Source organism: Pongo pygmaeus, chromosome 10 (assembly GCF_028885625.2).
Source record: "Pongo pygmaeus isolate AG05252 chromosome 10, NHGRI_mPonPyg2-v2.0_pri, whole genome shotgun sequence".
Taxonomy (NCBI): domain Eukaryota; kingdom Metazoa; phylum Chordata; class Mammalia; order Primates; family Hominidae; genus Pongo; species Pongo pygmaeus.
Window position 1 is genome coordinate 12,830,408 of NC_072383.2, and position 25,665 is coordinate 12,856,072.

Below are 25,665 nucleotides of genomic sequence, written 5' to 3' on the forward strand. Positions count from 1 at the left end.
CAGAGGCGCTCCTCACCTCCCAGACGGGGCGGCCGGGCAGAGGCACTCCTCACCTCCCAGACGGGGCGGCTGGGCAGAGGCGCTCCTCATCTCCCAGAAGGGGCGGCTGGGCAGAGGCGCTCCTCACTGCCCATATGGGGTGGCAGCCGGGCAGAGGCGCTCCTCACTTCCCAGACGGGGTGGCGGCCAGGTAGAGGCGCTCCTCACTTCCCAGATAGGGCAACAGGGCAGAGGCGCTCCTCACTTCCTCCCAGACGGGGCGGCCGGGCAGAGGTGCTCCTCATCTCCCAGACGGGGCAGCCAGGCAGAGGCGCTCCTCACTTCCTCCCAGACGGGGTGGCAGCCGGGCAGAGGCGCTCCTCACATCCCAGATGATGGGCGGCCAGGCAGAGGCGCTCCTCACTTCCCAGATAGGGCGGCCGGGCAGAGGGGCTCCTCACATCCCAGACGATGGGCGGCCAGGCAGAGACGCTCCTCACTTCCTAGACGGGGTGGCGGTGGGGCAGAGGCTGTAATCTTAGCACTTTAAGAGGCCAAGGCAGGAGGCTGGTAGGTGGAGGTTGCAGAGAGCCGAGATCACACCACTGCACTCCAGCCTGAGCACCATTGAGCATTGAGTTAGCGAGACTCCGTCTGCAATCCCAGCACCTCGGGAGGCCGAGGCAGGCAGATCACTCGAGGCCAGGAGCTGGAGACCAGCCCGGTCAACACGGCGAAACCCCGTCTCCACCAAAAATACAAAAACCATTCAGGCGTGGCGGCGCGCGCCTGCAATCCCAGGCACTCGGCAGGCCAAGGCAGGAGAGTCACAGGAGCCCGAGGCAGGGAGGTTGCAGCAAGCCGAGATCCCGGCAGTACAGTCCAGCTTCGGCAACAGAGGGAGACCGAAAAAAGAAGGAGAGGGAGACCGAAAAAAGAGGGGAGAGGGAGAGGGAGAGGGAGAGGGAGAGGGAGAGGGAGAGGGAGAGGGAGAGGGAGAGCAACATTAGCTTTTAGACTAATTTTTTTTAATGTTATCAGTCTTTTAAGCAATGTAGAAAGCCAGAAGTAGAGCTACAAACCATGGCTACAAAAGAGTTATGAACCATGGTTACAAAAACCTCTGTAAATACATGGGCTTTTTTTTTTTATTTTTTGTTTATTTATTTATTTTTTGAGATGGAGTCTCGCTCTGTCACCCCAGCTGGAGTGCAGTGGCATGATATTGACTCACTGTAAGCTCCTTCTCCCGGCTTCATGCCATTCTCCTGCCTCAGCCTCCTGAGTAGCTGGGACTACAGGCACCTGCCCCCACGCCCGGCTAATTTTTTTGTATTTTTAGTAGAGATGGGGTCTCACCATGTTAGCCAGGATGGTCTTGATCTCCTGACTTCGTGATCCACCCTCCTTGGCATCCCAAAGTGCTGGGATTACAGGCGTGAACAATACATGGGCTTTTATAATTTGCCATATATTTACCTTTACTGAGATCTTTATTTCTTCATTCAGCTGTCTAGTGTGCTTTCATTTCAACCTGCAGGACTCCCTTTAGCATTTCTTGTGGCAGGTCTAGTATTAAGAAACTCCCTCAGCTTTTTTTTTTTTTTTTTCCTGACTGATATTAATTTCTCCCTCACTTTTGAAGGATAGTTTTACTGGATATAAAATTCTTGGTTGACAGGTTTTTTTTTTTTTTTTTTTTTTTTCTTTTAGCAGTTTACCACCTTATGGCCCCCTAGGTTTCTGATGAGAAATCTGTTGATAATCTTATTAAGGTTCCCTTTTATATGATAAGTTGTTTTTCTTTTGCTGCTTTCAAATTTCTCTTTGTCTTTTTGTTTGTTTTTTGAGACAGAGTCTCAGTCTGTCACCCAGGCTAGAGTGCAGTAGTGCAATCTCAGCTCACTGCAACCTCTGCATTGCAGGCTCAGATGATCCTCCTGCCTTAGCCTCCCAAGTAGCTGGGACTACAGGCATCTGCCACCATGCCTGGCTAATTTTTATTTTTTTTTTGTAGAGATGGGGTTTCGCCATGTTGCCCAGGCTGGTCTCAAACTCCTGACCTCAAGTGATCTGTCCACCTTGGCCTCCCAAAATGCTGGGATTACAGGCGTGAGCTGTGTGCCTGGCCCTTTCTAAAGACTGATTATAATGTGTCCTGGTGTGGGTCTCTGAATCCTGTTTTGAGTTTGTTGAGCTTCTTGGATGTTTGTATTCATCTCTTTCATCAAATTTGGGATGTTTTTGGCCATTGTTTCTTCAGATGTTTTCTCTCCCTTTATCTTTCTGTTTTCCTTTTGGGACTCCCACAATGCATATGGTTATCCACTTGATGGTGTCTCATCAGTCCCTTAGATCAGTTCACTTTTCCTTAATCTTTTTTCTTTCTGTTCCTCAGACTAGATAATATTCATTGTACTTCATTATTCACTCATTCTTTCTTCTGCCTGCTCAAATCTGCCTTTGAATCCCTGCAGTGAATTTTTCGTACCAGTTATTTCAGTTCCAGAACTTATTTTTCATCTCTTTTTAGGTTTTCTGTCTCTTTATTGATATTTTCCATTTGTTTATACATTGTTTTCTTGGCTTTCTCCATGTCTTCTTTAGCTTTTTGCGTATCTTTAAGACAGTTGTTTTAAAGTCTTTGTCTAGTAGATTTGCCATTGTCTTTTTTCAGGGACAGTATCTGTTGGTTTATATTTTTCCTTAGAATGAGGCATACTTTTCTGTTTCTTTGTATGACTTGTGATTTTTTTTTTGAAAATTGGACATTTAAATCCAATAATATGGTAACTGTGGAAACAGATTCTCCCCCTTCTCTGGGTTTGCTGTTTTTTGGGTTTATTTTTGGTTTTTTGATTGTTACAGGATGTGTCTGTGCCAAGAATCAGCCAGAGGTATACATGTTAGGTCTCCTCAGATCTTTTCTGAGCCTGTGCTTTTCCCTGGGCATGCATAGCAACTTTCTAATTTCCCATATATATGTGGTTGCTTTTGAATATCCTGGTCTTTAATGTCCGGGTCCCAGAGAGGGAAAAAGAAAAAAGTGAAGGAGGGTGAAAAAAATGCTGCCCCCTTTAATCCTCCGAAAGTCACTTCAGCATGAGTGGGAGGACCTTGCAGCAGTGTGGTGGAGGTGCAACAACAGTGATTACTGTCTGTCTGTCTGCATCTTTGTGATCAGAAGCAGCCATCATTGATCAGAGCATAGATTCATATTTAGAGGACAGGGTCCTTTTCTCCCCCGCTGTCTCCCACAAACTGTGTGCAAGCCACTCCAGGAATAAGTGCATAGCTGCCTGCAGTGGGGCTGGGAGCTTTGGGATGGCTGGTGCTATTATGATGACAGCTGAAACTGACTGAAAGTAATTATAATTTATCATCCAGGCCTTCCTCTGGATGTTGCAAGCCTTCAATAGACTCTAGAGCTACAAAATAGTTACATCAGACAGAGTGCACCAGTGCAATTATTTAGTTGGGAAGACAAATTCCTGGTGCTTCCTACCACAGTCTTCCCCAGATTCCCTTTATAGTTACTTTTTTTAGGAACCCCCATACTGTTTTCCTCAGCAGGTGCACCATTTTACGTTCTCACCAGCAATGCACAAGGGTTCCAAGGATATGGAGAACATCCTTGCCAACACTTGTTATTTTCCATTGTTTGGATAATAGCCATCCTAATGATTAAGTGGTATCTCATTGTGTTTTGTATTTCCCTCATGATTAGTGATGTTGGGCATCCTTCATATGCTTATTGGCCGTTTGTATATCTCCTTTGGAGAAATGTCTATTTAAGTCCTTTGCCCAATTGGGTGGTCTGTTGTTTTATCTTTTTAAATTTAGCTCCTTTTCATATTTGCCTTCCTTATAAATAACTCCTGCTTCTTCTGGTAATCTGCTTGAGGAGTGAGATCATTTCTTTGCTATTTCCTACAGTGCTAGTACATAGTAGTGTGTGCCTGGTAAACACTTACAGTGGTAGGATAGGCCAGTCATACAGCCAGCTTTTGAAAGCCTGCTTAATTGACTACTACAGTTGGTGACTGGGGACTTTGAGACAGTGAGGAAATTAACACGAATTGTGTGCTTCCTCTGTGCTAGGTGCTGTGGTAGGCATAACTTTATATAATTCCCATAATACTCCTTTAATATGTCACACTTATAGATGAAAGATTTGAATTAAGGGAAGTTAAATTTAGACTCCCTCAACATCACACAGGTAGTGAATGGCAATCCTTGGATTTCAATTCCAGGTCTACCTGACTCCAAACTTTTTCATTATACCATGCTGTCTCCCTTCCCTAGTCTGGTAAGTTCAAACAGAGAGCAAGCCTTTGAACCTGGAAATTGTTTAGGGTGGATGAGCAGTTGAACATTTACTTAATAAGAGACAGAGAATCTTGCTATATTGCCCAGGCTGGCTTTGAACTTCTAGGCTTAAGCAATCCTCTCACTTCTGCATACCAAGTAGTTGGTAACTACAGCCTATTCCATTTTACTTAATTATTTGAGAGGAAAAGGTAGAGATTGTGAAATGCTAATTTTATAGCAGTGAACAGGATTCCTTGAAGACACTGAGGTGTGTCGTTTGTGGGTACTGATGACCTTTGGAAATACTGTGTCTACTTTTGGATGTGACATCCTCTGTTCTTGTTTGGTACCATAAATTAAGGCCACTGGCCATGGCCAAATGGGTGCCTAATACAGAAGGATGAAGTGCTTTTCATTGCTTACCACAAATTCCCTTGAACCCTTTACTTCTCTGAGACAAAAAACGCAAGAATAAAGGGAACAGAGTTTTATCAAAATCGTATTGTGTGCTAGGCAAACCCTAGAAGGGACATGATTATTATCTTGCTTTTACATATGAGAAAAGTGAGGCTCAAAGATGTAAGGTTAATTGTCCAGATTCACACAGCTAATAAATAAGGGAGCTGAATTCCGCTTTTTCCATGCTGCCTCCATTAAAAAGTTCCTCTCTCTTGCCCTCTGGTGGGTTTCGGAGGTCCTGGGAGAAATGTTTGTATCCTCACCAAACGTTGTGGTGGGTGGGCATCTTACATGGGGCTTGTTCTGCACTTGCAGTTTCTTCTGCTATATGGTTTAACCAAAGCAATGATGATTGCCATTGCCCCTTTGAGGTTAGCACTCCTCTGAGGTGACAGGGTGGGGATAAATGTTCTAAAGGAATCAGCCTTAGAAAGCACACTTTTTCTAAGTATCCCGAAGGAATCAATCACTAACGCACATCACAAAATTCTCTGCAAGTTGGGAAGATGTTTTTAGACTTTCTCTTTTCTTTTTTTTTTGAGGCGGAGTCTCGCACTGTCCCCCAGGCTGGAGTGTAGTGGCACGATCTCGGCTCACTGCAAGCTCCGCCTTCTGGGTTCACACCTTTCTCCTGCCTCAGCCTCCCAAGTAGCTGGGACTACAGGCGCCTGCCACCATGCCCAGCTAATTTTTTGTATTTTTAGTTGAGATGGGGTTTCACCGTGTTAGCCAGGATGGTCTCGATCTCCTGACCTTGTGATCCGCCCGCCTCGGCCTCGCAAAGTGCTGGGATTACAGGCGTGAGCCACCGTGCCTGGCCAGACTTTCCCTTTCTTTAAGAAGAGAAGGGAGTGCCTTTGAGAACTAGAGTTTAATAAGTAAAGGATACACATAGCTTAAGTGCTTTTATCTTTGAAATATACTATGACCAATAGACTTGAAAATTTCTTGTTGGTTTGGGGGGTATCGTAGTCAATTTGGGCTGCTATAACAGAATACCATAAACTGGGTGGCTTAAACAACAAGTATTTATCTCTGATAGTTCTGGTGGCTGGGAAATCCAAGGTCAAGGTGCCGGCAGATTTGTCTCTGCCGAGGACCTGCGCCCTGGTTTGCAGATGGCTGTCTTCTTGCTGTGGCCTCACATGGCCGGGAACAGAAGGAGTGAGGGGAGGCTCTCACGTCTCTTCTTCTAGTGACACTAGTCCCGTTCCTGAAGCCTCCATACTCATGATCTACTCACTCACTAAGGTCCCCACCTCCTAATACCATTACACTAGGGATTAGGATTTCAACCTAGGAAATTTGGGGGAACACAAACATTCAGTCCATACAGGGGAATTTTTTTTTTCAGAATCTGTTGTTTAATTATACCTTCACAGTAACTTTTGTCAACGTTATATTTAATTTCTACTTCCTGGATTCCGTAGCAGGAAATGGAGCTTGTTATGTGCCCCAATATTTGTAATACTGATTTCTAGTCCTAGAAGTATCTAAGCCTCTCAGAGTTAAGGAATTCGGTTTGGTAATAGGGCTAAGCTAATAGTCATATGGCTCTGCCCTGTGCTATAGAAAAACTATGGGTTTCCCCCCACCTGACATTTCAGAATGAAAAAGATCACTCAGCAGAATATTTCCCACACTTCTAACCCTGATGATTTTTCCACTCAACACTTCACACAAAGAGGTAGGTACAGATGGTAGTTTGCTGGATCTCTGGAATATTCAGTCTTGGTCTTCACTCACTCCCTGGAGCCTACTCCTCATTTTTGTATAAACAAAGTGGTTTAAACAGGGTCTTAGGAAATATCTCCAGTATTTACCATTTGCAAACCTAACCCTTAATATATGGAATCTGTTGGATCAGGTTTTTAACTCAATAAACATCTTTGGGTGCATCCCTGTGTTAAACTAAAGAAGAAGTAGAAAACTGAAGGCAATGGCCCTGTTGCTTAACTGTAAGGAACATGTAATTTAGAAACTTCTTCTCTTTAACATGAAAAACTAACCATAAGTATGTGGATCAGCGTTCTTTATGGAGTATTAGGAGTGAAGTGTCATGATGTTATGGTTTTTTTAACGGCTCAGCAAAAGAGAAAAAATTATATAGTGAGATGAAGTAGATATGACAAAATATTAGTTGTTGAATCTAGGTGGTGGGTATTTGGGTATACATTTTTCCCCTACTTTTCTACATTTAAAAATTTTCATAATAAAGGGTAAAGCAGAAAAATCCTAAGTGTAAATAACATTTATAAAACTATACGAAAAATAATTTCAAAGGTGGTACATGGTTCATTCTCTATTAATGGTATTGGAGTTGGTAGGAAATAGTTAAAATAGGAGTATAAATCCAGAGGCCCGCAGAGGCCAGGCAGGTAATATGGGTGAGTGGAGCTGCCGGGCATCGGACTGGAGGGAGATGGTGGGGACTGAGGAAACAGGCAAGTGCACAACTCATTGAAAGCATTCCAAAAATTTAAAAAATCTTAATGTGCATTCAGAATGAAACACTTCAGAGGACTGGAAGTTTGTGGTCACCTAAAAATGACAAAATTTACCGTCTCTAAATTTACCCAGCTTTCTGTCCTTCTCCCTCTTTTCAGAAGATCCAGGAGAGGCGTAGCTATCAATACGAGAGGGAGATGGTTTCCTGGCACAAGAGGGCAATGGGAAAACATTGTATTGAATGCCTTTAGAATTTGCCTGGGTTGCCACAACTTTGTTGCTTCAGGAATGGAAAATGTGGCCCATCTTCTTCTTTTCTCTGTCCTGTCTTGCTCCTTCTATGACCCGGGGCAGGATTTGCGGTGGGTTTACGGAGATTCCTGTGAGTCAAGGAAGCACATTCTGAGGATAGAGTCATGCACCTGGGTTTTGTTTTTAGATGGTTAGAGGGAGGGTGCAATTGTGATTTATAAGAATGACTTAAAGTATAATTCCTTTGATTTTGAAGTTGGCTAGGCAACTTAATTTGAACATCCTAGTGTGCCTGTTAGACCTGGCAACCTTCTCAAAATCCCCCTCCTACTTCCCTCATTTCCCTCGCCCTCCACATTTTTCTCAAGAGGTAGAAGTGAGAGTTTTGTTTTGTGAGCTAAGGTTGGGTTCTGGGCCCTCTGCTTCAGCCACCTGGCAGCTTGGGCTGGCCCTGTAGCCTTCCTCCACTTTATTCTGCAATTCAGGCTCCCAATAGTCTTCTGAAGCACCGGAGAGCTTCCTCATGCACCTTAGAAGAGCAGATTCAGACTGAGACAAGGACTCACTCTTAGGCATATATGCAACCTACAGAGGCCCTGGGAAACCTTTTTCCTCCTAATATCTTCCTAGACTTATGCTTTCCTTGGAATTCCAGCAATAGAACTGCATACTCTTACCCTAATTCAAGAACCTTTTATGTACTAGGTGCTATACTAGACATGAGATAAAAAGATAAGCAAAACATGGTCCCTGTCTTCAACCAGCTCACCATTTGTTATACCACTTTAATCACCTTAGTGAAAATGTTTTTTTTTTTTTTTTTTTTGAGACAGAGTCTCGCTCTGTCACCCAGGCTGGAGTGCAGTGGCATGATCTCGGCTCACTGCAAGCTCTGCCTCCTGAGTTCACACCATTCTCCTGCCTCAGCCTCCCGAGTAGCTGGGACTACAGGTGCCCGCCACCACGCCCGGCTAATTTTTTTGTATTTTTAGTAGAGACGGGGTTTCATCATGTTAGCCAGGATGGTCTCGATCTCCTGACCTTGTGATCCGCCTGCCTTGGCCTTCCAAAGTGCTGGGATTACAGGCGTGAGCCACCGTGCCTGGCCGAGAAAATGTTTTAAGATGTGTTTGGCTATATGAACTTTGGTGAGAATTAAAGATGAGGTTTTTACTTATGGAGTAGGGGGCACTTGGGATGGGTGAAGAAGGGAGAACTGCCTCTGAAGTTCTTACTCATAGTTGAGGAAAGACCTCAGCTACTTTTTGTTAAAATGAGTTTATTTATTTAAAAAATATTTAAGGGGGAAATGCATTCATTTGGTTAAAAAAGTTCTGTTAAAAGTATACTATGAAATTCCCCCTCCTTACCCCTTGCCTCCATCTAATTCTTATGTATCATTTCAGCGTTTATTTATGTAAATATAAGTAAATCTGAACATATACTCTTATTTACCTGCACCCCAACCCCTATTTTTATGCAATGATAGCACACTCTATGCATCTATACACCTTTTAAAAAATTATATCTTATGGAGGTTTTTTTCCATGTAAGTACATAGAGAGCGCCCTCATTCTTTTCTTTGTTGATGTAATACTATTTATAGATGTACTTTGATTTAATTAACAGGCCCTCTATTCAGGGACATTGTGGTGTTTGCTGACCTTTGCTGTTACAGTCACTGCTGCAATGAATACTCTTGTATATGCATTATACATCATTTAGCATGTATGCTACTGTGTGTGTAAATTACTAGTGGTGAAGTTGTTACATCAGAGGCTATGCATTTGTAATTTTGTTATCCATGCCAAATTGCCCTCCTCCATAGGGTGTTAACAACTTACACACTAAGCAGCAAAACCTCTTTCCTCACAGCTCCACCTACAAAGTGTTTTTCATGCTTTTCGTTTTTACCAATTTGACAGGTGAAAAATGAGTTTGCGGTAAAGTTTCAATTTGTTTTTCTTATTATAAGTGAGGTTGTGCATCTTTTCTTATAGTTGAGGTATTGGTATTTCCTTTTCTGTGAAATATCTTTTCGTAACTTTGGTCATCTTTCTTTTGCTAATTCTTTTTTTTTTTTTTGAGACGGAGTCTTGCTCTGTTGGCAGGCTGGAGTGTGGTGGCATGAACGCGGCTCACTGCAAGCTCCGCCTCCGGGTTCAAGTGATTCTCCTGCCTCAGCCTCCTGAGTAGCTGGGAATACAGGTGTCTGCCACCACGCCCAATGAATTTTTGTATTTTTAGTAGAGACGGGGTTTCACCATGTTGGCCAGGATGGTCTTGATCTCTTGACCTTGTGATCTGCCCGCCTCGGCCTCCCAAAGTGCTGGGATTACAGGCGTGAGCCACTGCACCTGGCTCTTTTGCTAATTTTTAATTTGCCAATTTCTTTTCTTTCTTTTTTTTTTTTTAGAGATGGAGTTGCAATCTTGGCTCACTTCAGCCTTTGCCTCCCGGGTTCGAGAGATTCTTCTGCCTCAGCCTCTCAAGTAGCTGGGACTACAGGTGCATGCCACCACGCCCAGCTACTTTTTGTATTTTTAGTAGAGGTGGGATTTCACCGTGTTGGCCAGGCTGGTCTTGAACTCCTGACCTCAGGTGATCTGCCTGCCTCAGCCTCCCAAAGTGCTGGGATTATAGGCATGAGCCACCGTGCCCAGCCTTATTTGCCAATTTCTAGGCATTCTTTATATATTAGGAAGTTTACCCTATGTGATATGAGTTATCACAATAGGAGGAAAAAGGCTTCCTGGGGTCTCTGCAGGTTATTTTCCTCAGATTTTGGGTATTCTTTCTGTATTTTACATTTTAGCTTGTGTTTGTTGTCATGAGGAGTCTTGGTTTTTGTATTGTTGAATTTATCAGTGTTTCCTTTATGGCTTTTGCATTATCCTGGTCCACTGTTAATGGCACAAAATCATTCATTCCTTTTTCCATGGTGCCCCCTTCCTCTTTTCCTCTTTCAATTTTGGATTGACAGCAAAATGCTTTTGATATCTTCCCCCAAGTTTGTGTTCCTGGAAATGTATTTCTTGTCAGTGATAGGGTAGCCCTTGATAGTTTTGTTAGGAGATTTTAGTGGTCTGTAGCATTCCCATTTTCTTGGTACAGGCACTCTGGGAAACTGACAGTTTCTTATAAAACTAAACATGCAATTACCATATGACCCAGCAATTGCATTCTTAGGCATTTATCCCAGAGAAATGAAAACTTATGTTTACTCAAAAACCTGTACATGACTGTTCACAGCAGACTTGTTTGTAATAGCCCCAAACTGGAAACAGCCCAAATGTCCTCCAATGGGTAAATGGTTAAACAAACTCTGATACATATATACCACGGAATACTACTCAGAAATAAAAAAAGAATTAACCATTGATATATCAACAACATAGACACATCTCTAAAGTTTTATGTTGGGCAAATAAAAAGATCCAATCCCAAAAGCTTACATGATGTATTATTTCATTTATATAACACTTTTGAAAGGACAAAATTTTAGAAATAGTGAATGGATTCATGGTTGCCAGTGTTTTAAAGATGGAAAGGGGGATGGGAGAAAGAGTGGGGTAGGTATAGTTATAAAAGCAGCACAAGAACTCTTTGTGGTGATGGAACTTTTCAGCGTCTGCCCATGGTGATGAATACATGAACCTGTGTATAGGAAAAAAACTAAATACAGACACAAATCAGTGCAAATAAAATGAGGAAATCTGGGCCGGGCACGGTGGCTTATGCCTGTAATCCCAGCACTTTGGAAGGCTGAGGCAGCTGGATCACCTTAGGTCAAGAGTTTGAGATCAGCCTGGCCAACATGGTGAAACCGTGTCTCTACTAAAAAATACAAAAATTAGGTAGGAATGGTGGCACATGCCTGTAATCCCAGGTACTCAGGAGCCTGAGGCATGAAAATTGCTTGAACAAGGTTGCAGTGAGCTGAGGAGATCATTCCACTGTGCTCCAACCTGGAAGACAGAGCGAGACTGTATCTCATAAAAAAAAAAAAAAAAAAAGGAAATCTGCCCAGGTATAGCGGCATGCTCCCGTAGTCCCAGCTACTTGGGAAGCCAAGGTGGGAGGATCTCTTGAGCTGTGGAGTTTGAGGCCAGCCTCAGCAATAGAGGGAGATACCATCTCTAAACCAAAAAAGGGAGGGATGGTAGGATCTGAATAAGGTCAGATTATATCTATGGATTATATCTATGTCAGTATCCTGGTTGTGATATTGTACCATGGTTTTACAAGATGTTTCCATTGAGGGAAATTGGGTAAAGGGGACATGGGATCCTATACATAGGATCTCAATAAAAATTTCAATTAAAAAATTCCCAATTTCTGCTAATACTGGATTCACGAAAACATACAGCCTGAAAGCAGGTTCAGTTCAAGTAACTGGTGCTCTCCTGTGTTAGGACTTGTAGTGCAGCAGCTGAGCAGTGGAATGTGGAGAAGGCTAGCAGTGCCTCGGGTTCCAGCCCTGTACTCTGCTCTGTCTCAGAAGATCTGAGAGCATTGACCAGCATTTCCCAGGATTCTCTGGGACAACCCAGCTGGGTAGCCCTTCATACAGCCTGTCTGGAGGGAAAGAATACTGGCTTCAGCTCTAATATATCAGAACAGTGTGGTGTGGATGTTGGTGGTTGGGGACAGTGAGGGATGGACATTGGTGGTTGGGGTCAGTGAGGAAGGGTTCCCAAGATGAGCTTTGGCCAGGTGAGGTGGCTTATATTGAGGCGGGAGGATTGCTTGAGCCCAGAAGTTCGAGACCAACCTGGGCAGCAAAACCCTGTCTCTACTAAAAATACAAAAACTAGCTGGCTGTGGTAACAGGTGCCTGTGGCCTCAGCTACTCTGGAGGCTGAGGTGGGAAGATTGCTTGGGTCCAGGAGGTCGAGGTTGCAGTGAGCTAAGATCATGCCACTGCGCTTCAGATGGGCAACAGAGCAAGACTCCGTCTCAAAAAAAAAAAAAAAAAAGCTTTGCTGTGCCCTGCACATGACCTGCTGTCATATGTATTCTGTGTTCCTTGTGCTGTAGCAGTGGCCCTGCTGTGAGACAGAATGGTCTGGCATGTGGTAGGGCGATCACCGGGATCCCCAAGACCCTGCTAGGGAATCTCTGAGGTCAAAACTATTTTTGTAATAATACCTAGACGTTATTTGCAAACCATGCTCATTCTCTTACACAAGTGTCCAGTGGAGTTTTCCAGAGGCTAAATGATGTGAAATAGCAACAGATTAAATGCAGAAGCAGCTATGATATTCCAGCTGTTTTCTATTAAGGCAGACATTAAAAAGACATTTAAAAAAATAAACCAGTGGCATCATTTCACTTTTTTGGTTTGGAAGAATATTTTCCTTAAAATGTTATTTTTGTTAATGTATAAAGGGGTTATCATTACATTTAAATGATTTCGTATTTAAGAATGTTCTCAGTTTTAATTTTTATAGGTGAATATCAAAAGATAAAACTCACATAAAAGCTGTTTGGGGTCCTTGGTAATTTTTGAGAGTGTAGGGGTTCTGATAATTGAGAATTGTTGCTTTGGCAGAAAGCAATAGGCTTAATGTCTAGACTGGGCTTTGCTTTGTGAATGTGGGCATCATTTGGCCTCTCCAATTGATTTCTTCTCCTGCAAATGCTATTAATTGCCCTGCTACATACCTATGAAAATATAATCCCCTATGCAAATACAGGGGAGATTAATGGTTACATGGCTAGCTGGTGTTGAAAGAAAATGTAAAGAATGAGTTTCTGGCCTGTTAGCTGACAGTCTGTTTACTTGTTAAATGTCTTCATTTTAGCATCTCCTAGCAGTTTCTGTATACATTTGATTTCTTTTTCTCAGTTTTTCAGACAACCATTTTAATTATTTTTAAAAATTATATTCCCACATTTTCAATTAATAAGGGATTTATATTCCTAGTACCTTGAAGTGATGTGATAAGGTCAGGAGCTCTGTTCTTGGTGAAACCACTTACTAGCTATGTGACTTTTGGAAAGTTACTTAACTTCTCTGTGTCTTGGCTTCCTCCTGTGTAAATGGAGCTAATAATACCTCACTTCCCAGGGCAGTTGTGAAGATGAAAAATAGTGCACAGGAAGCACTTAGCAAAAGTGCTTGGCACATAACAGATGCTCCATAAATAATAATTGCAACAATTGTCATTAACATATAACAAAAGATGCAAGATTAAATTGAAGTCTTACCCTGTCTTCAGTGCACTTGTTAAATTACTTTATTCACAAGTTTATTAGCAGTAATTTTAATTTCATTTCATTTTTTTCTCCTTTGAAGGGCTATTGAGTGGCCAGACTTCCCCAACAAATGCCAAATTGGAGAAACTGGACTCTCAGCAGGTGTTGCAGCTCTGCCTCCGATATCAAGATCACCTGCATCAGTGTGCAGAGGCCGTTGCTTTTGACCAGAATGCTTTGGTTAAACGAATCAAAGAGGTAATGTGCTGTGGGAAAATAACATTGCTGACTGGTTATTGTGCTTCTCTGCAACTCTGGATGCCATTTAAGACTTGACATTTGTCACTATTGCTTTGAGGAGATTGCTTTTTCCTAGCAGTAAAATGTGATGATGAAAAAGGTGGTCCACAGAGCTGGGCTAATTTAGAGTTTGAATCCTGATCATCACTGATTTGCTTGGCCAAGTTGCTTAACTTCTCTTTGTCTCAGTTTCCTCATGTGAAAAATGGGGCTAATAGTAGTAACTTACCCCAAGGGTTGAGTGACAGATTGCTCAGTAAGTGTTAGCTATTATTAGTGTGTGTAAAGTCCTGCCATACTAATTTGCTCTAGCCATCATTCTCTCTTTGTATTGACGTTAATCGTTTCCTGTGTATAATTTATATTTTGTTTCCCAGTAGATTATAATTTCTTTCAAAGCAGGAGCTTTGATACAAAAAGCTCCAGTGATTCTTAATGGTTTTATGGAAACAATTACGCCTATTTAACCCGCAAAGTTTTTAAAGAAGCAATGTAATTTATGTGAAAGTGCTTAGTAAACTGAAGAGCATGATGCAAATGTTGTGTAATTATCAATCTCAGTAAATAGGTACTTCCTTTAAGCACTTAAATGTATCATTGACCAGCTGCTGCACAGCAGAGTTCTAGGGGCATAAAGGAATAAGTAAATACATTTTCCAAGTTTTTCAGTCAAGAAAAACTTTATATTCCTGATACCTTGATGCACTGTAATATCAAGGAAATCTTAGGAGCTGTTTATTGGAGAAACCACTTCTGTGAATGGCACTCCCAGATTTGTTTAACAAAATGGCCCTTTAACTCCGGTGAGAGAAGAAGATGGACATGGAGAAACAAGTGATGGAGCAAGAATCACTGCAGATTAACAATTTTTATTTAGCAATGGAGGTAACGCATCCTTGAAATTACAAAGCAGTCATTAGTTATATTGACAGATTTAAATTTGCCAACATCTCCAACATTTTAGTACTTAGCTTTCATAAAATGTTGCATGCATATACTCTTCTCTCATGGGTTAAATACTATTATTTGGAAAACTATTAAACATGACCTTTGATATTGCTTTTCATTGATGTGACTTTACAAATATTATAAACTTATTTTACTATATTATGGTCTACCAAGCTTTAATTTCCAAACATGACTATTCATTGGCATCATGTGAGTTTTTTGTTTGTTTTAATACTGAGTTCTCCCCTCCTCCCAGTATGTCTAGGTGTGATCTGTGAATCATTATTTTAATAAGATGATATGGTTTGGCTGTGTCCCCACCCAAATCTCCTCTTGAATTGTAGCTTCCATAATTCCCACATGTCATGGGAGGGACCCCGTGGGAGGTAATTGAGTCATGGGGGCAGGTCTTTCCCATGCTGTTCTCATGATAGTGAATAAGTCTCACGAGACCTGATAGTTTTGTAAAGGGGAGTTCCCCTACACAAGCTCTCTTGCCTGCCACCATGTAAGATGTGACTTTGCTCCTCATTCGCTTTTAGCTGTGATTGTGATGCCTCCCTAGCCATGTGGAACTGTGAGTCAACTAAACCTCTTTCCTTTATAAATTACCCAGTCTTGGATATGTATTTATTAGCAATGTGAGAACAGACTAATACATAAGGTTACCAAATGATACTGATGCCATCCTCTATTACCCAGGATTTGGGAACCAGTGGTCTTAAGCACTATTTCTAAAATAAGTTCTACAAAACTAGTCCCATGTAAAGAGGTCAAACGATTTGCATATTCCCTCACCACCCCTTGGAAAGTCACAAAGCATATTATCTCACTGAAAGTTCTTAGGAGTCTCACAATAAAGAAAGCCAGACTTTTGAAACTTATTTGACCTCAGAACACTTATCTTAGGTAACATCTATTAATGTCCCATAAAGTAGTGCTTTTAGAACATTCTTTGGGAAATGCTATTGTAGACATAAGACTTTACCTTTTTAATTTTTTTAGAAACAGAGTCTCATGCTGTCACCGAGGCTGGAGTTTAGTGATACATTCATAGCTCGTTGCAACCTCGAACTGCTGGGCAGAGGCGATTCTCCAACCTCAGCTTCCTGAGTAGCTTAGGACTACAGGTGTATGCCATCACGCCTGGCTATGTTGCCCAGGATGTTTTCAAACTCCTCAGCTCAAGCGATCCTCCTGCCTCAGCCTCCCAAAGCACTGGGATTACAGGTGTGAGCCACTGCCCCTAGCCAGACTCTACCATTTTTTACTGTTGTGCCAGAAGTTTATTAACTATGACATTAACTCTCAGAGAGGAGATCTTAGAATTACAATAAATTGGCTTTTTGATGCTTATTCTTTTTAAAAAGTCCTTTAAGTTCAAGACCAGCCTGGCCAACATGGTGAAACCCCATCTCTACTAAAGATACAAACATTAGCCAGGTGTGATGGTGCATGCCTGTAGTCCCAGCTCCTCGGGAGACTGAGGCACAAGAATCGCTTGAACCCTGGAGGTGGAGGTTACAGTGAGCCCAGATCATGTCACTGCACTCCAACTAGGGCGACAGAGCCAGATTTCATCTAAAAAAAAACAACAACAACAACAACAACAAAAACCTCTAATCCATATCTGTTGTTTTGTAGTTTAGGAAAGTATGGTACAGACAGATTAACTGACTAGCTCTATATCAGAGAGCTGGGGAAAGTGTTTTGTAGCTGGAAGTACCAGACAGAACTTCTCATTATACCACATTTTCAAGACTTCAGGGCAGTGTTTCTCAGCCCTGGCTACATGTTAAAATTACTCGGAAGTTTTTTCCTCCAATATATATGATGGGAAATTTTACACATATACTGAAGAAGACAGAGTAAAAGAAGACGGAGTAACACAGTGAACCTTAATGTACTCATTACCAGCCACTACAATCATCAACTTGCAAATACTCCTGTTTCATCCATATCCCCACTCCCTGCCACCCTCAACTGTATATTTTATAGTAAATCCCCAGACATTATTATTTCATTCATAAATATTTAAGTATGTATCTTTAAAAGTGAAGGATTCTTTTAAAAAATAACTTTTAAATTTGAATTAATTTTAGACTTGGAGAAAAGTCACAGAAATAATTTGAGAGTACCTATATACCCTGCCCCATGCAGCTTCTCCTAAAGTTAACACTTTACATAACCTTCGTACAATGATCAAAACCAGGAAATTAGCTTGGTACAATACTAGCAATTAAATGGAGACCTTATTTTGAATTTTACCAGTAATTCCACTAATGAATGACTCAGTCCTTTTGAAAAATATAGTTATAATGCTGTTATACCTAAAATATTTAACAATGATACCTTAATTCATTCAGCATAGCTGAGGTGCTGTTAAGAAAATCCCGATGTCTGGGTCTCACTCCGAACCGATTAGATCAAAATCTTTGAAGGGTGATAGGGTTGGGGCGGTGGGATGTTGGGTATTGGTATTTATGAAGGTGCTCTAGGTGAGTCTAGTATGTAACCAGGTGAGAACCAGTGTTTTGGAGCATTCATTTAAAAACAAACTGACTTTGGCGGGCGACATGGCTCATGCCTGTAATCCCAGCATTTTGGGAGGCCAAGGCAGGTGGATTGTTTGAGCCCAGGAGTTCAAGACCAGCCTGGGCAACATGGTGAAACCCCATCTCTACAAAAAAAAAAAACCAAAAAAAAAACCAGAAAAAAAACAGGCATGGTGGTGTGTGCCTGTAGTCCCAGCTACTTGGGAGGTGAGAAGATGGTTTGAGCTCAGGAGGCAGAGGTTGCGGTGAGCCGAGATCTCCACTCCAATCTGGGCTACAGAGCAAGACCCTGTCTCAAAAAATAAAACAAACAGTTTAAAATTCTGTTTGAAGAACTTTGGGATTCACTTTGAATAGTCAGTAATTACCCAGGATTATTGCAAAACAGAGACCAGCACTCACAGTACAGAGCAATACCTCAGCAGCGCACTCGGGCAGAGGAGGTGAGCACAGTTTTGGGGCTTTCATTGGTGGTGTAATGTGTCCGTCTTATCTCTGTTGGTGAGTGTTAGCAAACTCCTGAATCATATCCATCCGTCTATGTTCACTTCAGACCTAAGGGTTGAAATTAGTCACTTCCAAATGAGTAAAGCAGAGGATGTCGTTTTGATCAAACACCAACTCTCTGATATTATTCCAGATGTTTCCTGGAAATTTGGTTGGAAAGGTGAGGAAGTAACATAATACTATGTGTTGAAAAGTGAGGGAACTTAATAACCATGGAGAATATGTGTTAGTGGAAGTATAGAACCGGGATCAACTAGAGGTCCCTAAGATTACAGTACCTGTGATCACTTAAGTCTGGATCAAAGGGAAACATGGCTATAACTATTTCTGACTCAGATAAAGGAAAATCAGAGAGTTAGCTAAGCTTTCCTTATGTTAAATTTGGATGATGCTCTTGAATGAAAAGCTTATGTTTATAGATTTGTGTATGTGAGGGAGAAGAATGGAGGTAATTTACTTTGCAATCAGGGAGTCTAGTGGCATACCTTAACTACTAGTTTCTTTAATGGCGATAGGATGACCCCTCAGCCAGCACTGTTGAGCAGCTATTGCAGACCCACCTAGTGGGGAGGTCCTTTGGGGGTTCCAGAGACATGTAACATGGTCCCTGCCCTTTGAGAGTTTAGCCTCGATGAGGGAATGAAGATGCACAGAACAGAAATATGAAAAAGGCACTGTTGAAGGGGAATGCTCATTTGTGATTTATAACTAAAGTTATGTAAGAGTTAAAGATTGGGATATCCTGGAGCAGACGGGGTTTAAGCTAGGTCTTTGGAAAAAAAAAAAAAAAAAAAAAAAAACAGGATTTGGGAAATGAGAGGAAGAGGGGGACATTGCTGCAGGGGAGCAGCTTGACAGTCTTAGAAGAAAATTAACTTTGGGGCTTCAGGGACAATGAAGAAACTGGCCTGAGTTTCAGTGAGCTTGCTCAGAGAAATCTCTGCATTAACAACCACAGAATGTTGGAATTGGAAGGACCTTAGAGACCCTCTGGTCCAGTGCTCTCATTATTCAGATGCAGAAATTAAAGCCTTTTAGAGAAAGTAAGCACTTTGCCCAGGTCACACAGTGAGATAGTGGCCAAAATTAAATTAAAAGTGGATGAAGATCAAAGGGGATTTTTTGTTTTGCAGGTGGTGCACTTGAACATGTTTACAGGATGAGAGGGAAGAGGCAGATGAGACAAGATCAAAGATGAAGGAGAAAGGGGGATTCTTAGAGCAAGATCCCTGAGGAGGCAAGAGTTGGAGCCTTGTGGGACATCTGTTTTGAGAGAACAGGGAGGACGCAGGCAAGTTTTTGACAGGAGGGTCCCTGGCACAGATCGGTCACACCCAGCAGCTTGTATCCTCTGTGGAGAAGAGGGGGCTCATTTGTTGAGTGGTAACTGGGCACAGTAATGAGTGCCATAAGGCATTGAGGGCTCAGCTGAGGCAGGGCAACTTGTATTTACTCTTTGTATTTGCAGACAGTTTGGCAGAATGGTTCTGAGTGTAAACTCCAGAGCCACACTGCCAAGGTTCAATCCTGGCTCCATCTCTGACTAGCTGTGTGACCTCAGGCAAGTCTCTTAATTCTTCTGAGCCTCAGTTTCCTTTTCTGTTCAGTGAGAACAGAATGACATCCACCTCAGGTTTTCATGAGGGTTCGATGAGTTATTCTTGGTACAGTACTAGGGACCATGCCTGCCATGTAGTAGACACTGTAGTGTTAGCTCTTGTTATTGCTTTAAATATAGATGATGACTAAGGAGAAAGGCCTATCCTAATTGCCATGAATTGGCCCATATGAAATTACTTGATACCAGCAGCTGTCTAAATATTGCCCCATTTTAAGCTCTGCTCTTAACAACCCAAGTATATGAACTAAATAGAGGCAAGGCAAAAAAAAATTTTTTTTTTTTTAGCCCACTGTGTTTTCCTTCAAACCCTGCAGGATTTCTTTCATGCTACGAATATGTAGTTTTTGGAATTTCTGTAGTGAATTTAACTGTTTATTCTGCTTTGTGGATAGCATACTCGTGGATATCTGTTTATTCTGCTTTGTGGATAGCATACAGGATATCCCCAGGATAGCCTGGGGAACATGGGTCTTGAGAAATGTGAAGCTGGATGGTGGCAAACCGTTAGTCCTTGGCTTCTAGGCTGTGGATACATGGCTGCCTCTGATTTGGGGGATTTCCTGTATATTGCCTCATTACTAGTTAAGGATTCAAGTTGACAGAGACTTAGTTTTAGGTTACATCTATCATTGAAATGTGGGGTAACTGAAAAGCCAACGAGAAAGGAGTGTGCTTCCTCCCCAGGTGTGGTTTCCCTGGGGGCGAGGGACGAGGCTGGTGGCAAATATGCAGCCCCAGGAAGATGCAGCACAGACTTTTGGAGCTTCTCTTGTCACTGCCCTGGGTCTTATTTCTGCCTCATTCTAGTTGCTGTCAGTGGCTAAATGTGTTCATAGATTAGAACGCCTTTGTAACTAAGATAAAGCCACAAGGTTTATTTTGTTACAGTTCCTGTGTGCTTGCTTGAAGGCCTTGAGAGTACATTCATGATGTGATTTTAGTAACTCCTGTTTTAATTCTTAGATGTGTTGATAAGCATACTGTATTGACATAAACCAGTATGAAGCGTGGTGGGAGTTCAGATGAACTGGTAAGAAAAAATTGCAATCCTTGGAAAGCCATATGATTACACAGGATTATGAAGAGGCCCTAAGGCTTCTCTAATTTAGCCCTTTCATTGTGCAAATAAAGAAACCAAGGACCTTCGAGTGTATATGGGATTTGCTGGGTATCTTTCTATTAGTTAATGACTAAGATGGTATTAGAAGGTGAGTCATCTTTTCCACTGCACCATACTACTTATGTTCTGCCTCTTTGGAGTCCTTCATTTCATTTTTGGTTATTCCTTTTTTTACATGGTAGGTCCTCAACTGATGTTTGAAGGAATGCACGAGAGTTGCCATTCATGGGCCTGCACACAGGGCTGGGCAGGGATTTCTTTCCATCAACGGTACTGTAATGTTTAAGACCCAGCTGGAGTCATTTTCCAAGTATTTGACCTGACTTCCTGTACTGTGTGTCCTCCCAGGGAGAGAGACTGATCCAGATTAAATGAGTTGTTCCGAGTGTTGCACAGAGCGTCAGTGTCTGAACCAGCATTAGTGTTCACTTTGAGCTCCTTCGGTTAAAAGCCTGGTGAGTGTGAGCTGTTGGCCAGGTGAAACTGTTGCTATCGCCCTGACACTGTGAACCGAATCTCCTTTAAATCACAACGTTGTTAGGGTCCTGTGGCTGCTTTTAAATATATTTTGGCTTCAGTTGCTTCTTTCTTGACCTGAAATTATAAAATGAGTTGGGAGTACCTGTTGCAAAACTACAAATTTTGACAAGAACATTGACATGTCGGCTTCTTTTTGCTGAAATCCTGAGGCAAGACATTTCAAGAAAATTTTATGTTCCCATAGAATGTCACAAGTTACGCTGGCATCAGTTCCAGGTTGAAACCTTACAGTGTAATTATAGTTTCCCCCCTTCTTGTCCTTTGGGCAACCTTTCTTTTCTGTAAGAAATACACCTGGTCCCCTGGGTGGCAGGAATTCCAGGTGGGGGACTGGGCTGCTTCTGGTTCGGCGGACTGTAAGGTATGCTGCTCAGGGCTTCCTTGGGCCTGGCCCCACACTTCCTTTACACCAGCACTGTCCTGCCAAAAGCCAGAAATCCTGGAAGAGGGCCGAATCTAGTTTATTACTTGCCTGTTGGAAATGTAGGCTTGTGTTTTTTGGCAAGGCATGAGCAGAGCCCGGTTATTTGACTGCTCTGAGATTTAACTCCATTCCGCTTTTGGACTATGACATATGAGCATGTGTGAGCAGCAGCCCCATTTCCCCCCAGTTTGCCTGCCCTAGACATGCCCCCAGACAGCTGGCTCTGCCATCTTTCCCAGTGCCAGGTTCTAGAGCCCCTGTTCTTCTCCCTCCCCTGCTCATTTCCAGTCCACCAGAGCAGGCAGTGTCAGAGGTCCCATGCAGCCTCCTCTCTTGTGAGGAACCCCAGAGCACCTGCAGTCTCTAAGCCAGCTAGCCAGTATTGAGGGCTTCTGGGCTATGGAAATGAAACCAGGGCTGGGAAAAGATATTCCCTGTCCTGTATCGTTTTCAATGAAGAGAAACAAGAATTTTAGCAAATTTGAGTATTGCTGCAGTGCCTAGAACAATGACTGGCATGTAGTAGATGTTGAATAAATACTTGTTTAAAGAACAATATTCTTCAATTATCTCATCCTAGGGACTGATAAGTTTTCTCATTCTGTCAGAGAAAATAAAGGTTATGAGGGTTGCATTAGGTAGAGTAAGCTAGGCTACAGCTGTAAATAGACTCAAAGATTCGTAATGGCTCAAATGCAACAGAAGTTTATTTATTGCTCTTGTTCAAGGTGGATGTTTCTGGTTAGCGGGTGACTCTCCTCCATTGAGTTCAGGGATTCAGGTTCCTTCCATCTTGTGGCTGTGCCGTCCCCAAAGACCACCTTGCTGATAGTGTCCAGTGGCAAAAGGGAAAAGAGTGGACTAGCACAGATAGGAGGTTCTTACGCGCCAAACCTATGAGTGTTGCCTATGACTTCGGCTAGAACTCAATTACATGGCCACAACTAACTCCAAAGAGGCTGGGAAATACAGTCTATTGTGTGCCCAGGGGTACACTAAATTTTGAACATCTGTGTCATCTTCTAACTTAGATTCCTAAAATGCATCTGCAGCCTAACTTTGAGATTCAGAAGGCCTGATGCGAGGTTCCATGGTAAATTTCACTTGGTTTAAGTCCTCCTGGCAATGAAAACCAAGTGACATTAGGAAAAGATCTAACAATAAGTTTAAAAAAAAAAATCAAGATGTAATAGTTTATATTCAATATGATTTCAACTGTGTTAAATATTCTTTTGTTTATTTTAGAGCAGGGTTGTCCAATATTTTGGCTTCCCAGCCACATTGGAAGAATTGTCTTGGGCCACACATAAACTATATTAATGCTAAGGATAGCTAATGAGCTTAAAAACAACAACAACAACAAAGACTCATAATATTTTAAGAAAGCTTACAAATTTATATTAGGCCACACTCAAAGCTGTCCTGGACTGCATGCAGCCCGCGGCCGAACAATCTTGTTTTAGAGACAGGGTGTCCCTGGTCTCCCTGTGTTGCCCGGGCTGGAGTGCAATACCACAATCATAGCTTCCTGTAGCCTCAAACTCCTGGGCTCAAGTGATCCTCCCACTTCAGCCTCTCAAGTAACCAGGACTACAGGTGTGCCACCTACCTGGCTAATTTTTAATTTTTTTTGTAGAGACAGTGTCTTGCCGTATTGCCCAGGCTGGTCTTGAACTCCTGGCCTCAAGCAATCCTCCTACCTCACCTCCCCAAAGTGCTGGGATTATAGGTGCGAGCCATCGTGCCTGGCTATGTTAAATATTCTTTTTTTTTTTTAAAGTTTAAAACTTTATTTATTTTTTAAATTTTATATTTTTATTTATTATTATTATTATTATTATTATTATTATTATACTTTAGGTTTTATGGTACATGTGCGCAAGGTGCAGGTAAGTTACATATGTATACATGTGCCATGCTGGTGCGCTGCACCCACTAACTCGTCATCTAGCATTAGGTATATCTCCCAATGCTATCCCTCCCCCCTCCCCCCACCCCACAACAGTCCCTGAAGTGTGATGTTCCCCTTCCTGTGTCCATGTGTTCTCATTGTTCAATTCCCACCTATGAGTGAGAATATGCGGTGTTTGGTTTTTTGTTCTTGCGATAGCTTACTGAGAATGATGATTTCCAATTTCATCCATGTCCCTACAAAGGACATGAACTCATCATTTTTTATGGCTGCATAGTATTCCATGGTGTATATGTGCCACATTTTCTTCATCCAGTCTATCGTTGTTGGACATTTGGGTTGGTTCCAAGTCTTTGCTATTGTGAATAATGCCGCAATAAACATACATGTGCATGTGTCTTTATAGCAGCATGATTTATAGTCCTTTGGGTATATACCCATATTCTTAATAAATGATTAGATGGAAGGAAACATGACAGTGACTTAATTGTGGTTGCCCTTTAGAGATGAGATTATCAGTGGTATTTTGTTTTAGCCTGTTCTGTTTTTCTATATTTTACAAGATTTCTATCTTGAACATGCATTACTTTTTTTTTTTTCAATTTGAAATACCTTTTTTTCTTTTTTTTAAACTGATGGGTAGGCTCCATCTTCAGAGATTCTGAGCCACTGGGTCTGGAGTAGGGCCCAGTACTTGCTCTTTTATTTTTTAATTTAATTTTTTTACAGAGAATGTCTCGTTCTGTCACTTAGGCCAGAGTGCAGTGGCACAATCGTAGCTCACTCCAGCCTCAAACTCCTAGGCTCAAGTGATCCTCCTGCCCCAGCCTCCTCAGTAGCTAGGATTACAGGTGCATGACACCATGCCCAGATGATTTTATTTTTTTTTTTGTAGAGACAGGGTCTCGCTAGGTTGCCCAGACTGACCTTGAACTCCTGGCCTCAAGCAGTCCTCCCACATCGGCCTCCCAAGTGCCAGGATTACAGGCATGAGCCACCATACCTGGCTTCTGTTTTTTTGTTTTTTTTTTTTCTCACAATATATGAATCTCATAAGAGTTCCATCTCCCTGCCTGCAGCTTTTTGACTCACCAAGATAAGAATATGCTTCTGAGAACTTTTTATGCACATGCCTTTACATGTCTGCTTCATTTATGAACTAGTCAGCTCTGTGTCTGGCCCTGTTGTAGGTGTCGAGGAAATATCACTACAAAACAGACAAGAATCCCTCCTTCAGAGACCTTACACTCCATTGTGGACACAGACAATAAACAAGGTAAAAAAATAAAATAGATGGCATGTAAGATGGTAAATACAAGAATTAAAAAAAAAGTAAGGGGATACAAAATGTCAGTAGCATAGAAATTTTACATGGGGCGACACAGAAGGCCTTCCCAGAAAGGAACTTTTAATATAAAGACCTGCTGGTTAATACAGAGCTAGCCAGGAGACTCTTCTTTATAACTCTGTCTAGATCTGAAATTTATCAGATTATTTGACCAATGGCAATCCCAAATCCCAAGATTCTTTTCTTCACTATCACCCTGCTCACTGTCATGTTTATCTGAATGTTCTGAACTAGAGTCTTATTTGCTATCTCTGTTGTTAGTTGGTAGGAGACTTGCAGATCTGTACTCCTTTTAAAAACATCTCTGAATTGTTTTAGATCTCAGGGACTCCCAAAGGATTTCATCAGGAGATGTCCCTAAAGCTTGAAGCAGCATTTAATTTTCTTCTGCCCACGCTGACAGACTGACTCTAATATTGTAAGACTTTAGTTGACGTCCTGGCGATCCTCCATAGTTTTCATTCTACACATGAGTAGAGAGTGTTTCACTTGTCCAAGGTCCTATCACACCATTGCTGGAAACTGCCCATGACAGCCAACCTGCAGCCCAGAGCAAAAGGCATAATGAATGTGGAAGCACTCTGCAGGACCATACAGAGCTATGTAAAAGAAAGGATTATTTTGGGGGAGTAAAAGTCATTTATTTTAAATGCAGCCAGACAAGGAGGGATTGCAAAATGTTATTCTGTAGAAGTATGAGCATTAGTGGTGTAATATAGCATCATTTCAGTGATGGTTTC

At 42.0% G+C, this 25,665-nt stretch overlaps 1 protein-coding gene across 2 annotated transcripts in view; it reads left to right on the top strand.

Moving 5' to 3' along the window:
- The window catches only part of BORCS5 (BLOC-1 related complex subunit 5), a 117,776-nt gene that overhangs the window by 69,323 nt on the left and 22,788 nt on the right, over positions 1–25,665 (top strand). For both annotated transcript variants that reach the window (XM_054443748.2, XM_054443747.2), the window contains exon 3: positions 13,751–13,908. In XM_054443748.2, the coding sequence (XP_054299723.1) occupies positions 13,751–13,908 (158 nt within the window). The remainder of the gene's footprint in view (positions 1–13,750; positions 13,909–25,665) is intronic.